At 39.2% G+C, this 17,261-nt stretch overlaps 3 protein-coding genes and 1 long non-coding RNA gene across 4 annotated transcripts in view; 1 reads left to right on the forward strand and 3 right to left on the reverse strand.

Annotated features, from left to right (window-relative positions):
* LOC111419241 (uncharacterized) overlaps positions 1 to 17,261 on the forward strand; it is a 39,524-nt gene that overhangs the window by 15,817 nt on the left and 6,446 nt on the right. Inside the window, exon 3 of the long non-coding RNA XR_002706928.2 lies at positions 14,441 to 14,580. This is a non-coding gene — a long non-coding RNA (uncharacterized lncRNA). The remainder of the gene's footprint in view (positions 1 to 14,440; positions 14,581 to 17,261) is intronic.
* Positions 3,089 to 3,939, reverse strand: LOC139430531 (peritrophin-1-like). Its single transcript, XM_071197637.1, has one exon. It carries the CDS (start codon positions 3,701 to 3,703, stop codon positions 3,188 to 3,190), a length of 516 nt encoding a protein of 171 aa, XP_071053738.1. The 5' UTR covers positions 3,704 to 3,939; the 3' UTR covers positions 3,089 to 3,187.
* On the reverse strand, positions 3,957 to 5,626 carry LOC139430526 (mucin-7-like). The gene is made up of 2 exons (XM_071197623.1): positions 5,583 to 5,626; positions 3,957 to 5,524 (listed from the first exon to the last, which is right to left on the reverse strand). The coding sequence occupies exons 1-2, from the start codon at positions 5,587 to 5,589 to the stop codon at positions 3,960 to 3,962; spliced, it is 1,572 nt and encodes a 523-aa protein (XP_071053724.1). The 5' UTR covers positions 5,590 to 5,626; the 3' UTR covers positions 3,957 to 3,959.
* Positions 14,825 to 16,687, reverse strand: LOC111419239 (soluble scavenger receptor cysteine-rich domain-containing protein SSC5D-like). The gene is made up of 2 exons (XM_023052022.2): positions 16,599 to 16,687; positions 14,825 to 16,540 (listed from the first exon to the last, which is right to left on the reverse strand). The coding sequence occupies exons 1-2, from the start codon at positions 16,603 to 16,605 to the stop codon at positions 14,934 to 14,936; spliced, it is 1,614 nt and encodes a 537-aa protein (XP_022907790.2). The 5' UTR covers positions 16,606 to 16,687; the 3' UTR covers positions 14,825 to 14,933.

The raw sequence follows: 17,261 nt of genomic DNA on the forward strand, positions 1-17,261 counted from the left end.
GGCACTGACAACACATTTATATACAAAGACGTTCTTCAACGATGGAAATATTTAGAAAAGGAAGCTATTCGTTATGGAATAAAAATATTGGGTTACTCCTCTGATGGAGATACGCGGCTTCTACAGTCTATGCGTATAAGAGCAAAACTTCCTTTCAAACAAACGCAGGAACCTAATTGGCCGTGGTTTCAAATACCCATAGACAATGAATTTAACCCTGAAAACTGGCAATGTTTTACACAAGACGAGGTTCATATCGGAACTAAACTACGAAATCGCCTACTTAAAGCCAACATTTATTTGCCGATAGGAAATTTTACTATATCCGTAACGCATATTGAAGAACAAGTGAAGAATCAACCAAAAAACAAACATATTTTAACGATTTCCGATCTAAATCCAACAGACCGAATGAACTTCAAATCAGTGGAAAAAATTACATCCTTAGAAGTATTGGAATTGCTGAAGAACGTAGAAGATTCAGAAGGCACAATCTCGTATTTGAAAGTCATCAGTTACATATTAAACGCATTCTTAAATAAAAACATATAAAAGGGATGAAATTCTCCATATTTCTCAATAAAATATATAAAAAATAGAAAAAGTAAAAATTTTTTGTGAGAAATAATTAAATATTAAAATTTATTATTAAAGAGCAGACATGTTTCGAAACGATTGTTTCATCTTCAGTACTTTAAAATATATGCAAAATGATGGAAAAAATACAAAAATATAAATAAATTGGGAATATCTTAGTAAATTTTTTTAGCAAAATTTTCTTAAAAAATAAAATTATTTCTATATAGGTTTTCTTTTTGTTAAAAATGAAAATAAAACATTTAGAAATATTGGAAATAAACTTATGAAAAATTTACTAAGATATTCCCAATTTATTTATATTTTTGTATTTTTTCCATCATTTTGCATATATTTTAAAGTACTGAAGATGAAACAATCGTTTCGAAACATGTCTGCTCTTTAATAATAAATTTTAATATTTAATTATTTCTCACAAAAAGTTTTTACTTTTTCTATTTTTTATATAAAAACATATCTTTAGAAAAACGACTGTATTATATTTGGCACGCTGTGTTTTACTTCCGCATATGGAGATATTGGATAAAAGAACACAAAACATATAAACTAACCGATAATTTCATCACCTTAAACGCCTACCTCTGTGTAGAACTAAATGCACACTATTTGATAAAACTTGTATGCATATTTCGAAGTAACAATTTTCATTCTGATATGTTTTGTCCGTGGCTATTTGTCCGTGGCTGGATTTTTTTGTATGGCCGAAAACACCAGACATCGCGGTTGTTGATGAAGAGTATGTATTTTACGGTAACATTAATTTACTTGGTAACGGCATATTTCAAATTAGCAGACATGATGATGTAGAAATAAAGAAATTATACAAAGCTTTCAAACAAAATTATAAAAAGCTTTAAATCTGTTTGGTCAGTATTATTATTTTCTGTTTTTATATAGAAAAACTCAATGTTTTTATTTGCCAAAGAATATATGTTAATTTTTATTGACTTTTATTTGGGTGTTTTACTTAAATACACACGTGGATATGCCGTCCGAAGGGAGAGGAGATACAAGTATGTAAGAAGAATTACGGGGAAGTATCAGGAAGTATAAGGAATTATGAGGAAATACACGGAAATACAGGGAAATACTAGGAATATAAGTAGGAAGTATAAGGAATTATTTGTCAAAGGGGAAGTAGGTGTACAAAATTTGAACTAGCGGTTTACCCCTCGGTTTATTGTAAGGATGTCAGTGTCCTCGTTCAAAAATATAGACTGTTGTATGACCCATTACATTACACTATATTACATAGACAATTTTTGTGCCCTTCACCAGGAAACGATAGTTGTATGGACTAATACGCCCAACTATCCAAGGTGAAGAAATTCCTTTTTCAAAGGAAGTCAAATATCCAGGAGTAACCCTAGACAAAACCCTCTCATGGAATGGAGTTTTGCACAAAGCTAGACTATCCTTGTGAACTTGTCTGGCAGAAGTATACTGCCAGACACCTCGAATTAAGCGAGCCTACAGCCTAGGTACGTACTGTACTGTATTCCAGGCGGAAGTATTTGCTATTGATGTGGGAGCTAAAATCATTCTTGAGAGAGGGGTAAAGAACATGACACTACGACTGTTCTCAGACCGTCAAGTTGCTCTCCAGGCGTTGCAAGCCGTGGAAACGGTGTCGGTTCTGGTTAATGACTGCAAGAGAACATTAAACACGCTGAGTTGTGATAACAGAGTTTCTCTGATCTGGGTCCCAGGTCACTCTGGAGTTGCTGGCAATGAAGTGGCAGATGAGCTAGCACGAGAGGGCAGCATACAGAACCGACAGTAAATTAATATCTTCATGCTCATACCGCGTTCAGTGTTCAACTTAAGGGGTCATAACTTATGAAGGAAAAATAGTACAACACCATTCAATAACACATTTTGTAGGACAATGATTGTACTGAAATATGTAATAGATAAAATAGAGCAAAAAAGTATTGTGCGTCCGATATATAACTTCAAAAGTAGCCAAAAATCCATTTTTCTTGTACATAACATCAAATATCTCAAATCTTGACGTGATGGTCCAGTTCTGAGCTCGGATTATGATTTTTAGCAGAATGTTATTTCGGAAATGACTTTCATTTTCTCTTAACGCTGTTCGGTTTGTAAGAACATCCCGTTGAAATCATCTATAACTACAATATGCCGCTTAGTACATCTCTTCAAGTCCATTTTGAAAATTCACCAACTGCTCATTAAGTGAGCGATAGCTGCAAGATGAGTCATAAAACCATCTTTACATTTGTTTATTCGATGTCTATTATCGATACATTTTCTACATCAGTTCATGTGACTTCATCATTTGTACATTTTATTTCGTGTTTGTTTTTTTTCTAAAATCACTCTTGATCAAGTAAGGTACACTCTGGAGTTGCTGATTATTGCTATTTGCGGAGAACATCCTTTTGGGATTTATGTTATTGAAAAATAATTATTATTAAATTTTATATTATTATTAAAAAAATAATAATAAAAGAAAAACTTCATTTGCTACTAACAGTTTATTATATTGGTAGGTACTATTAAAAACAATTCGGATTTATACATAATAAATTGAATTAGATTTAAGGCAGTCCGACATCAAAAGTTATTATGCTGCGGCTGGATCACATCCGGCGTTATTTGGCCAGTCGCAAACATCTAAAGTGGGGTTGAAATGTAAACCAGCTGGGCAAGGCATATCGTGAACTGTGCCGTACTTATCGCATTTGCAATATCTTCCACATTCTTCTGGATGAGGGTGGAAAACTGGGATTTCACCTGGAGTGTAGGGACAGGTTACTGATGTGCACTGTCCACAGTCGGGAGCTTGAGTAGGTTGTGTTGGTGGGCAATCTGTGGGAGGAGGAGTAGTTGGGCAATCTGTGGGAGGAGGAGTAGTTGGGCAATCTGTCGGAGGAGGAGTAGTTGGGCAATCTGTGGGAGGAGGAGTAGTTGGGCAATCTGTGGGAGGAGGAGTAGTTGGGCAATCTGTGGGAGGAGGAGTAGTTGTGCAATCTGTGGGAGGAGTAGTTGGCGTTACGGGACCACATTCACATCCTGCTGCTTCTGGCCAATCACAAACGTTTAATTGGGGGTTAAAGTGTAATCCATCTGGGCAAGGCATATCGTGAATTGCGCCGTAGTTATCGCATTTACAATATCTTCCACAATCTTCAGGATGTGGATGGAAAATTGGGTATTGTCCAGGAACGTTGGGGCAAGTTAAACCCTCGCATCTGCCGCAATCAGGAACGGTAGTAGGACCACTTGTTGGTGCAGGAGTGGAACCAGGTTCACATCCAGCATCACTAGGCCAATCGCAAACATTTAATATGGAGTTGAATTGAATTAGATTTAAGGGAGTCCGACATCAAAAGTTATCATACTGCGGCTGGATCACATCCGGCGTTATTTGGCCAGTCGCAAACATCTAAAGTGGGGTTGAAATGTAAACCAGCTGGGCAAGGCATATCGTGAACTGTGCCGTACTTATCGCATTTGCAATATCTTCCACATTCTTCTGGATGAGGGTGGAAAACTGGGATTTCACCTGGAGTGTAGGGACAGGTTACTGATGTGCACTGTCCACAGTCGGGAGCTTGAGTAGGTTGTGTTGGTGGGCAATCTGTGGGAGGAGTAGTTGTGCAGTCTGTGGGAGGGGTAGTTGTGCAATCTGGGGGAGGAGTAGTTGTGCAATCTGGGGGAGTAGTTGTGCAATCTGGGGGAGGAGTAGTTGTGCAATCTGGGGGAGTAGTTGTGCAATCTGGGGGAGGAGTAGTTGTGCAATCTGGGGGAGTAGTTGTGCAATCTGGGGGAGTAGTTGTGCAATCTGGGGGAGTAGTTGTGCAATCTGGTGGAGTAGTTGTGCAATCTGGGGGAGGAGTAGTTGTGCAATCTGGGGGAGGAGTAGTTGTGCAATCTGGGGGAGGAGTAGTTGTGCAATCTGGGGGAGGAGTAGTTGTGCAATCTGGGGGAGGAGTAGTTGTGCAATCTGGGGGAGGAGTAGTTGTGCAATCTGGGGGAGGAGTAGTTGTGCAATCTGGGGGAGGAGTAGTTGTGCAATCTGGGGGAGGAGTAGTTGTGCAATCTGGGGGAGGAGTAGTTGTGCAATCTGGGGGAGTAGTTGTGCAAGGAGGAGGAGTAGTTGTGCAAGGAGGAGGAGTAGTTGTGCAAGGAGGAGGAGTAGTTGTGCAAGGAGGAGGAGTAGTTGTGCAATCTGGGGGAGGAGTAGTTGTGCAATCTGGGGGAGGAGTAGTTGTGCAATCTGGGGGAGGAGTAGTTGTGCAATCTGGGGGAGGAGTAGTTGTGCAATCTGGGGGAGGAGTAGTTGTGCAATCTGGGGGAGGAGTAGTTGTGCAATCTGGGGGAGGAGTAGTTGTGCAATCTGGGGGAGGAGTAGTTGTGCAATCTGTGGGAGGAGTAGTTGTGCAATCTGTGGGAGGAGTAGTTGGCGTTACGGGACCACATTCACATCCTGCTGCTTCTGGCCAATCACAAACGTTTAATTGGGGGTTAAAGTGTAATCCATCTGGGCAAGGCATATCGTGAACTATGCCGTAGTTATCGCATTTACAATATCTTCCACAATCTTCGGGATGTGGATGGAAAATTGGGTCTTGTCCAGGAACGTTGGGGCAAGTTACAGACTCGCATCTGCCGCAATCAGGGGCACGGGTAGTAATGGATTGGGTGGGTGGACGGGCTGTGGTTTCGGTGGAGCATTTGGCATTGCTTGGCCAATCGCAAACATTTAATTCGGTGTTGAAATGTAAGCCGTCTGGGCAGGTCATAAGTACTTTAGATCCCCAGACACAATAATAAAACTTGGTGCAATCTTCACTATCACGCAAGGTATCTACATAGGCATTTACAGTACTTGGACAAGCGCCGTCGGGTTCAGCGCCAATTCCAATAACACCCAATACTAATAGAACAGCTACTATTGCTGTGAAAAAAAAATGATTATTAAAAAAAATAATTCCTATTATTAAAATTGTTCACACCTTTCATTGTTAAAGTTGATTGTTAAACAACTGGTAAACTCTGATGTGACTGTAAAATCGGAACAACTTATATACCACAATTTTTTATCTCATAATTAGATCAATTATGTAATCTATATTCGGTTTTGAAATAATTAATAAGAATTTTTCAAAATTGCCGAAAAGTTCCATATCTAAGAATTTTTAGAAATTAACTGAAAACTGTGTCTAGTTTACTGACCACGTATTAACTTAACCAAATTATAACATCTATTATAATTTTTAAATATTTAAATTTTGTTATACTCTTTTTAATAAAACCTTAATTTTAAATTATCTCCGTTTTATCAGTTCATTGATCAAAGTTTTGAAGAGTACAAGTTATTTAATTAAAATCGGACGTAGGAAGCAATATAGAGGTGTTTTTAATAATTAGGTTTCTGAACATATTTAGGTCGTCCCTTAATTTTTGTAGAAGAATGATAATTAAAAATGAAAATTTAAAAGAATCAAACAGGTGTAAATTAAAATATAATATAATATGTTTTGAGGGATCATTACAATATTACATCAATTAATGACAAGAAAAAAAATTCGGTAATTGGTGAAACAGCATGTATATTAAATAATCTTGATTTGTAGATCTTGTTGAATTGCAATAAATGCCAAAATTTACAAGTACAGAACATTAAAATGATAAAGCGCTTTCAAGGAATTTATTTTGATAACACTGTTTCCTGCTGTTAACAATAGACCGGCTGAAGTGGTGTGTATAATGTATATGTTATGGCTAAAAGTCGAATTCCAGCTAAACCTAAGTTTAACCGGTTAAAGTTGGGAATTACCCGGGTCTTACGGTTAAAGTCCGAAGAGTTTTCAGCGCTTCGAACTTTAACCGGCTAAACCTAGGTGTAACCAATGGCAGTCGGTTAAAGAGCGCGAGGTTAGTTACTTTAAGTAAGCTTGTAGAACAATAAATTTTTAGGTAATAAATAAATGAAATCCATAATTAAGAACATTAATTTATTATTTATTTAAAAATAACAATTAACTAGTATATTTCATATTAAACTAACGTAAAGAAATAGATATTTTCAAATAGATGCACACTTTCATTTTAAAGAAAAAAAATTAGTGTTTTTTTATTTGTTATTGCAAGATAAACTGGAATGGCACTTAGAGTTGCATAAAATATTTGCAGCTTTGCAAAGGCATTTTTTTGCTCCGCATTTTGTTTTACAATGGCATTTCTTAAATCCTTGACCACCAGAGGTTGACTGTAAATTTGCAAGTTGTCGTAAGGACTTTTTGTCAGCTGAAACATTTTCAATATTTACAAATTTTGGTTCACATACGGTAAATTGATGCCTTCAAAACATTTCAGAAATGGTTCCTTTCTCATTACCTAACTTGTAGAGTCCATCCTCAGTACGTTGGAGAACGGTTAAAATAATGTTTCTAAAGTCACCCTTACCTTTATCTACGTCAGGAATTTTAACTCTAACGTTGTCACCAACATTGCACGGTGGATACTTGACATTTGACAAAGATTTCATTTTTTCAGCCTGTTCTGCTAGGTTTGCCTTTGCTTCGATTCTATTATTAATAATGTCATTTTTCTTTGAGCACAAATCACATAAATCATTGTTGTTTGTACACATTTCGCACATATTACTATGTGCCATTTCCTCAGTGTTGTTAAATACCCGGGTATTTATTTTCAAGGGTAAATATCCTGGATATATACCCGGGGGTATTTACCCAAGATGGGTATTTTGAGGTATTTATAAATTTAATTTAAATTGAGTTGATGGCAGATTTGCAAGCACTTCAAGAATGCAGAGTCGCTTATCGACATACCAAACTTATTTATAACATCTACAGGAATGCTACAATGACGGTAAAATTGCATGAAAGTATTGAAGAGAGTAAAAGTAGTAAAGTACTGATTGTGAGTAAAACAATGCGGGACACTGTTGGAACTCAAATTGTTCATCACAGTCCTCAGAGTACATTTAAACAACTGGATTGGACCCAAAAAGGCATAAACATTGATTGCAAATGCTTAAATAATTTACGCTACGCGGACGATATAGTTCTTATATCGGATAGCCTTGGAGAGATTAAACTAATGATGAACGACTTAAAGGAGGTGTGTGCAAGAGTCGTGCTAAATATCAACAAGAAGAACATCAAGATTGGGGATAATGAGATTGAGAGGGTTCACAGCAATGTAATCTTGGCTATGAGGTTCGTATATCGAGAGATAATCAAACAAGCGAACTAAACAGAAGGATCTTAGAGACATCTTCAAGAGAAAAAGCCAAGAAAGGCTTTCAATCAATGCGTGTTTCCGGTTATGACATAAGGCTCCGAAACTTTAACATTAACGGTAACCACTGCCAGGAGGGTCTAACTCTGAGGGACTACATACGAAATGAAGACCTACGAAGAAGAACTGGCGTAAATGATGTGGTTAACATTGTGGCAAAGCTTAAGTGGAACTGGACGGGTCATGTCGTGCGAATGAAGAATGAGCAGTGGACAAAATGGTTGCTTGAGTGAAGACCGCGAGCGAACAGACGAAGTAGACGTCAAAAGAATGACCAACAATTGTATTCAAACAGCACAGAATAGGGAAGGTCTATGTCCAACAATGGACGCAGAGGGCTGCTTGGTGATAATAATCATAATAACTTGATCTAATCTAAATTACGACAGATTCGTCTAATGATAATACGTCTTTGATTGTTGGCAATTCCTCGTCTTCAACGTCCTCATCGTCTTCCTCTTCAATTTTATTGGAATCGATATATTTTTACTGGTATCACTTTTATACCCACTGTTTGGGTATTTACCCTGGGTCGGGGTAAATACCCGGATAAATACCCATTTTAGAAATACCTACCCGCCGGGTATTTACCCAGCGCCCAGCACTGCATTTCCTCTCCACTTTGAGTATCGTCATCGATACTTTGTTCGCATTCTTCCTGTGTTCTCAGTAGCTCCTTTAATTCCTATTCTGTAGAAATATTATCAATTAATTCGGAGGGAAATAGAGATGACTTTAAACCAACTTTCACCTCACAGCCGAACATAGCTTTATATGGTGAACGCGTTATACCGGCGTGATGGGCTCTATTTTTCATCAATTGGACAAATCTAAGTCCTTCAGACCATTGATTACAATTTTCGTCTTTCATCATATTTCAATATCTTGATTTGCCCTTTCAACACTACCTTGAGATTGGCTGTGACGTGGTTTTCCTTGTATTATTTTTAATCCTGTCCACATGGATATTAAATTTTCAACTATTTTGTTTGCAAACTCCCTTCCATTATCGGCTCCAAATATGCAAAAAATATCTAACAACAGTCTAGCAACCTCTTCAGCAGTTTTACTCTGCAATGGTCGTAGCTGCACAAACTTTGTAAGGTGATCTTGATAAACAAGAATAAATTTGAAATTACCATCAGGATTGGTTTGCATGTCGATTAAATCGACTTGGCAGCGGCTATTCATTTCTTTAGATACAATCGGTTTGACCACAATGCTTTTTTTGGCCGATTTTAATTTCATTTGGCACGATTTGCATAATCGAAGAAATATCATTATAACTTCCTGAGTGATATTTTTATATTTTTTTTTTAGCTTCCTGAACCATCCTGTTGCGACCACCATGTCCAATGGACACATGTATTTCATGAAGTTATTTGATATACAAATAACTCTTCATTTTTCACATACTGTTTAATTACAGAATCGGTTTTACAAACAGGAGCAATTAATTTATCGGTACCAGATATATGACATAAATACACTGTTGGAAATAATTCACGAGCACACCCTACATAATCTGAACGCGTGAAGATAAATCCATAATATTTGCGGAGTACAAAGGTTTACTGTAGACGAGTTTATTCAGGGAGTTTCGAGTTGTTCCGTCGCGGCATTGTTGACTGAGCCGCCCTTCCAAGTGGAACATTCCGTCGCTATGGAGACCGAAGTGGATGGAAAATACCGGTCGTTTTTAGTGTGGTGTGAGGGACCACATTGTTATCGTACTCTGTGCGCAATGGAAGGGCGATCGCGTTTCTTAAGCGAGTTTGGGCGAGGAATGTTTGTGGGTATGCACATTGAGGGTGTATCGTTCTGTGAAATTGCGCGTCGTTTCGAGCGGTCGTTATCGGCAGTGCAACGGGCATGGCGAGAATGGTCTGAGGTAGGACATAGTCCCCGTCACACGAGGATCGCGCTCTTGTGCTCAGCGCTTTAGCGTCGTGTGTGTCCTCCTCAAGGCAACTTGGAGCTGTTTGGCCACTGGCAGGGGAAGGCGCACTCACTACGCGTACAGTACGGCGGCGTTTAGTAGATAGTGGACTGCGCGCGCCTCGTGCGATACAACGGATTGCAGTAACACCCAAGCACCGCAGCATACGTCACGAGTGGGTCGACGCTAGGCATTAGTAGGTTGCCGAGTATAGGGACATTTTGTTTTCCGATGAATCAAGATTCGAATTAAGCACCGGTGATGCGCGAATTTTAGTTCGTCGGAGCCGTGATGATCGTCTAGTCGAGCAGAGTGTGCAAGAACACCCTATTCGCTGTCCTAGAACGCATTATGGTATCGGGTGCGATTACATATGGTGGACGTACACGTCTGCTACGTGTATAGCAGACCATGACGGGTCAACGATACGTAGATGAGGTGCTACGGTCCGTTGTGCTTCCCTACGTTCGGCGGCTCCCAGGTCTGCTATACATGCACGACAACGTACGACAGCACATCGGGCGTGTTGTATAGACCTTTGTGGAAGAGCACCGTATACGAATGCTTCCATGGCTAGCTCGGTTTCCGCATCTGAATCCGATCGAACATGTTTGGGACATGACTGGTCGGAGACTTCTACGTTATCCGGCTTCCTCGGCTAACGTTGAGGAGCTATGGAGACGAGTTGAGGTGGCATGGTTGGCCATCCCTCTCGCTACAATATAGCGACTTATAGACTCCATGCCACATCGTGTAGCGATGGTACGCGAAGCTCACGGGGGATACTCTCGCTATTGATGTTTCTCCTCCCAGCAGAGTTGTGCCGTTCTCCATGTGAGAGTAAGTTACACTACTTTAGTACTACTTCCATACCAAATTTTATTGCGCGTTCAGATTATACAGGGTGTGCTCGTGAATTATTTCCAACATTGTATATCTAATCGTTTCAAACGACGATAATGCAACGCTGATTTTTTGCTAGACTGCTTAGCTTCTTTCACTTCTTCAATAAACTTATTATATTGTGCATTATTCATGTAAAAGTTATTCTTAGGATCCTTAGCGGACAAAGCGTTTTTGAATTCTTCATAAAAACTTGACTTAAACACCTTCCATTTTTGAAGTTAATTCGTCAAAGTAATGATAACGAACTAACCAAATGTACAACGAACGAGATCGATTTGCTCTATTATTTAATAAATACGCACAGGGATGGCGCAATAATGATGCAATACTAACCGAATGCACAACGAACACAATCGCCTTGTTTTAACGTGTTCTCTGTCGCTGGCGCCGTCCTCTTATTCCCGTAAGTGATAGCTCGAGATAGGGCCGAGACAGGCGGCAGCGAATGTGTTAACCAACTGCCACCGGTTACACCCAGGTTTAGCCGGTTAAAGTTGGAAGCGTTGAAAACTATTTGGACTTTAGCCGTAAGACCCCAGGTAATTCTCAACATTAACCGGTTAAACTTAGGTTTACCCGGAATTCGAGCTCTAGCCGTAACATATACAAGTAATAATGTAATGTAATGAAAATAGCGCAACTTCACGCTCATGTTACAACCTAATTTTTTGAAGTTTTCTAGCATCACACCCACTAACATCTTACAATTAGCAGCTTTATCATTGCCCAAGAAACCATTGACAACTGCTTTGAAGCTAGTTCACACCTCTCTTTCAATTCTCTAATCTGTGACCCAACGAATATCCCTTCTTTTATTTTAGCATCACTCAAGTTGGGATATTTATCTACAAATACTTAAAACAAGCACCATTTTTATTAAGCGCCTTTACTAACTGCTTCATTATTACTAATTTGATATGAACTGGGAGTAGTAACATCTTTTTCGCATTAATCAATGGATCTTTGAGAATGTTTGAGTCTTTTGCTTCGAGGCAAGTACGACTAGGCCAATTCTCTTTAATATAGTGCTATTCCCGATCTCTGCTATCCCATAAACATATAAAACATGGATATTTTGTAAAAACCGACTCTTGACCAAAAAGCAGTCCAGTTATTATCAAATCTCCACATATATTACGTTTGTGTTGTTTATATTATATAGCTTCAAGAATAGTTTTAAAATTGATGTATGATTCTTTTAAGTGTACCGAATGAGTAATAGGTAAGGAGGCGTATTTATTTAAATTATGCTGCACAACCGCTTTAAAACGTCTCTTAAAAAAATCAATAAACAACCTACTATTCATGGATCATACTCCTAATGCCTTTTGACCCATCAGCCTGACGTCATTTCTGTTGGAAACCCTTGAAAAAGTTCTGCAGAATTGGCTCTACATAACTTGGTTGGTAGAGTATCCAGGACGTTCCAACATAAAGAGATTTTGTTATGTGCGTTTTTGGTTATAGGTGCGTTCAACAACGCAATACCACAATCCCTTGAAAGAGCTGCTCTTGACAGGAGAGTGGAAGCAATTAAACATTTCATTCCACGGTGACACGATACGCTTCAGGCCGGGAGATGGCTGTACGCAGGGAGGGATGTTATCTCCCCTACTTTGGCCCTTCTGGTTGATGATCTGATTGCGATAGTCGAAGCCGTTGGTGTAGAAATACAAGCTTATGCTGATGACATTGTCGTTATGGTCAAAGGAACCTGTTTGTCGAGGATATCCAAAATCCTCCAGGTGATCCTACATACCATTTGCGCTTGGTTTAAGGGAGAGAATCTCTGGATAAACCGGCAAAAGACAATTGTTGTGCCCTTCACCAAGAAACGAAAGTTGTATGGACTAATACGCCCACCTATCCAAGGTGAAGAAATTCCTTTCTCAAAGGAAGTCAAAGGGAGGAGTAACCCTAGACAAAACCCTCTCATGGAATGAACATTTGCAGGGACTTTTGCACAAAGCTAGACTATCCTTGTGAACTTGTAGCCTTTGTGGAAAAAATTGGGGTCTTACTCCTGAAAGACTGTACTGGCACTATGTGACTTTGGTTAGACCTATGATCACATACGGAGCAGCAGCCTGGTATAGGAAAGTCCGACAGACTTCAGTTATCAATAAACTTTCACGAATTCAACGAGTAGCTGGATAGGCAATCTCTGGTACGACAAGCACAACGTCAACTCTAGCAATGGACATTCTGCTTAGCCAACCTCCTTTGCATTTGCATATAGAGAAAGTGGTTACAACTACCATTTACAGATTTAAGCAATATGCTCAAAACTGTTCCGACATGTCCTACCAATGGGCTGCGGAAGACATTATACAGTGCAATCAATGCCATCAGATTTGGCGGGATCACTATCAGTGATTAATGCTTGATACAAGATTGTACCGCCTGAATGGCAGTCCTGGGTCAAAAATGAAAATTCTCTGGTTCAGGTAGATAATTCCATGTTCACAGATAGATCAAAAACAGCGGAAGGGGTCGGAGCAGGAGTATACTGCCAGTCACTCTGGGGTTGCTGGCAATGAAGCGGCAGATGAGCTAGCACGAGAGGGCAGCGCTAAAGCGTTTGTGGGGCCAGAACCAGCAGTTGGTGTATCATTTGCGATGGCCAAAGATAGGAATTGACTGTGGGCTGAAGAGAGACTTCGCCTACTGTGGACCAGTTCTCCTGGAATGAGACATGCTAAGGTGTTTATTAACATCGCCACTGTCAAACCCGGGAATATTTTAGGACTTGCCCGTAGTAGCATAAAAGTTCTAATGGGTGTTTTTACTGGGCACTGCCGATTAAAAGCACACCTCAACTTGTTGGGTTTAGCCGACGATGTCAAAACCAGGAATATTTTTTGTAGGGCTTGCTCGTAGCAGCATAAAAGTTTCAATAGAACGGAGTGGAATAGAGACGATTGAACATGTTTTATGCCACTGCCCTGCTGTTAACCGTATCAGATTCTCGATTTTTGAGTTGTAGTTTATCTATTCAAAAGATATGAATGACATTTCACCGAGCATTTGTGTTAGTTAAAAGCATTGGACAACACGGTGAAATTTGATAACGATATCTATCGTGGAACAATAGATCCTTAGGATCTCGATGCAAGATTGGTTGGTCCGCCTACCCGATATGTAATCTATGTAATATAGTGTAATGTAATGGGTCATTCAACAGTCCATATTTTTGAACGAGAACACTGTTGCATCATTACAATAAACATAGCTGCCACCTTCAGAGAAGAACACAATAAATGACTTCTCTGGATGCCTATACAGAGAGATTTTTCTTTTTTAGTCGTGAACCAAGCGGTTCAGATTTATCTTTAGGTAAACTTAAATCGCTTACCAAATCATTTAGTGCAGTCTGATCATACAGAACCGACAGTAAATTAATATGATCGTGCTCATACCGCGTTCACTGTTCAACTTAAAGAGTCATAACTTATGAAGGAAAAATAGTACAACACCATTCAATAACACATTTTGAAGGACAATGATTGTATTGAAATATGTAATAGATAGAATAGAGCAAAAAAGTATTGTGCGTCCGATACATAACTTCAAAAGTGGCCAAAAAGCCATTTTTCTTGTACATAACCTCAAATATCTCAAATCCTGACGTGATGGCCCAATTCTAAGCACGGGTTATGATTTTTAGCAGAATATTACTTCGGAAATAACTTTTATTTTCAGCCGCTTAACGCTGCTCGGTTTGTAAGAACATCCCGTTGAAACCATCTATAATTACGATATGCCGCATAGTACATCTCCCATCTCTTCAAGTCCATTTTGAAAATTCACCAAATGCTCATTAAGTGAGCGATAGCTGCAAGGTGAGTCATAAAACGATCTTTACATTTTTTTATTCGATGTCTATTATCGATACATTTTCTACATCAGTTCGTGGGACTTCATCGTTTGTACATTTTATTTCGTGTTTGTTTTTTTCTGAAATCACTCTTGATCAAGTAAGGTACACTCTGGAGTTGCTCATTATTGCTATTTGGGGAGAACATCCTTTTGGGATTTATGTTATTGAACGTACTAATGTTAATTTAAAAAAATAATAATAAAAGAAAAACTTCATTTGCTACTAACAGTTTATTATATTGGTACTATTAAAAACAATTCGGATTTACACATAATAAATTGAATTAGATTTAAGGGAGTCCGACATCAAAAGTTATTATGCTGCGGCTGGATCACATCCGGCGTTATTTGGCCAGTCGCAAACATCTAAAGTGGGGTTGAAATGTAAACCAGCTGGGCAAGGCATATCGTGAACTGTGCCGAAGTTATCGCATTTGCAATATCTTCCACAATCTTGTGGATGAGGGTGGAAAACTGGGTATTCACCTGGAGTGTAGGGGCAGGTTACTGATGTGCATTGTCCACAGTCGGGAGCTTGAGTAGGTTGTGTTGGTGGGCAATCTGTGGGAGGAGTAGTGCAATCTGGGGGAGTAGTTGTGCAATCTGGGGGAGTAGTTGTGCAATCTGGGGGAGTAGTTGTGCAATCTGGGGGAGTAGTTGTGCAATCTGGGGGAGTAGTTGTGCAATCTGGGGGAGTAGTTGTGCAATCTGGTGGAGTAGTTGTGCAATCTGGGGGAGTAGTTGTGCAATCTGGGGGAGTAGTTGTGCAATCTGGGGGAGTAGTTGTGCAATCTGGGGGAGTAGTTGTGCAATCTGGGGGAGTAGTTGTGCAATCTGGGGGAGTAGTTGTGCAATCTGGGGGAGTAGTTGTGCAATCTGGGGGAGTAGTTGTGCAATCTGGGGGAGTAGTTGTGCAAGGAGGAGGAGTAGTTGTGCAAGGAGGAGGAGTAGTTGTGCAAGGAGGAGGAGTAGTTGTGCAAGGAGGAGGAGTAGTTGGGCAATCTGTGGGAGGAGGAGTAGTTGGGCAATCTGTGGGAGGAGGAGTAGTTGTGCAAGGAGGAGGAGTAGTTGTGCAAGGAGGAGGAGTAGTTGGGCAATCTGTGGGAGGAGGAGTAGTTGGGCAATCTGTGGGAGGAGGAGTAGTTGTGCAATCTGTTGGAGGAGTAGTTGTGCAATCTGTGGGAGGAGTAGTTGGCGTTACGGGACCACATTCACATCCTGCTGCTTCTGGCCAATCACAAACGTTTAATTGGGGGTTAAAGTGTAATCCATCTGGGCAAGGCATATCGTGAATTGCGCCGTAGTTATCGCATTTACAATATCTTCCACAATCTTCAGGATGTGGATGGAAAATTGGGTATTGTCCAGGAACGTTGGGGCAAGTTAAACCCTCGCATCTGCCGCAATCAGGAACGGTAGTAGGACCACTTGTTGGTGCAGGAGTGGAACCAGGTACACATCCAGCATCATCAGGCCAATCGCAAACATTTAATGTGGGGTTGAAATGTAAACCCGATGGGCAAGGCATATCGTGAACTGCACCGTAGTTATCGCACTTACAATATCTGCAACAATTTGTAGGATGTGGGAAGAACTCTGGGAATAACCCGGGTGTGACCGGGCAAGTTACAGATGAGCATTCACCACAATCCGGGGCAGGGGTAGTAGTGGGTGGAGGGGTTGTGGGTTCGATGGAGCATCTGGCATTGCTTGGCAAATCGCAATCATTTAATTCGGTGTTGAAATGTAAGCCGTCTGGGCAGGTGGTAAGTACTTTAGATCCCCAGACACAATAATAAAACTTGGTGCAATCCCCACTATCACGCAATTTATCTACATAGGCATTTACAGTACTTGGACATGTGCCGCGGGGTTCAGCGCCAATTCCAATAACACCCAATAATAATAGAACAGCTACAATTGCTGTGTACAAAAATTGATTATTAAAAAAAATAATTCCTATTATTAAAATTGTTCTCACCTTTCATTGTTGAAGTTGATTGTTAAACAACTGGTAAACTCTGATGTGACTGTAAAATTGGAACAACTTATATACCACAATTTTTTATCTCATAATTGGATCAATTATGTAATCTATATCCGGTTTTGAAATTATTAATAAGAATTTTTCAAAATTACCGAAAAGTTCCACATATAAGAATCTTTAGAAATTAACTGAAAATTGTGTCTAATTTACTGACCACATATTAACTTAACCAAATTATAACATCTATTATAATTTTTAAATATTTAAATTTTGTTATACTCTTTTTAATAAAACCTTAATTTTAAGTTATCTCCGTTTTATCAGTTCATTGATCAAACTTTTGAAGAGTACAAGTTATTTAATTAAAATCGGACGTAGGAAGCAATATAGAGGTGTCCTTTATAATTAGGTTTCTGAATATATTTAGGTCTCCCTTAATTTTTGTAGAAGAATAATAATTAAAAATGAAAATTTAAAAAAAATCAAACAGGTGAAAATTAAAATTAATATGTTTTGAGGGATCATTACAATATTACATCAATTAATGACAAGAAAAAAAATTCGGGAATTGTTGAAACAGCATGTATATTAAATAATCTTGATTTATAGATCTTGTTGAATTGTAATAAATTCCAAAATTTACAAGTACAGAACATT

Source organism: Onthophagus taurus, chromosome 7 (genome assembly GCF_036711975.1).
Source record: "Onthophagus taurus isolate NC chromosome 7, IU_Otau_3.0, whole genome shotgun sequence".
Lineage (NCBI taxonomy): Eukaryota > Metazoa > Arthropoda > Insecta > Coleoptera > Scarabaeidae > Onthophagus > Onthophagus taurus.

Coding starts and splice junctions, on each gene's coding strand:
- LOC139430531 (XM_071197637.1), bottom strand. CDS start 3,703: ATGCCTTGCCCAGATGGATTACACTTTAACCCCCAATTAAACGTTTGT.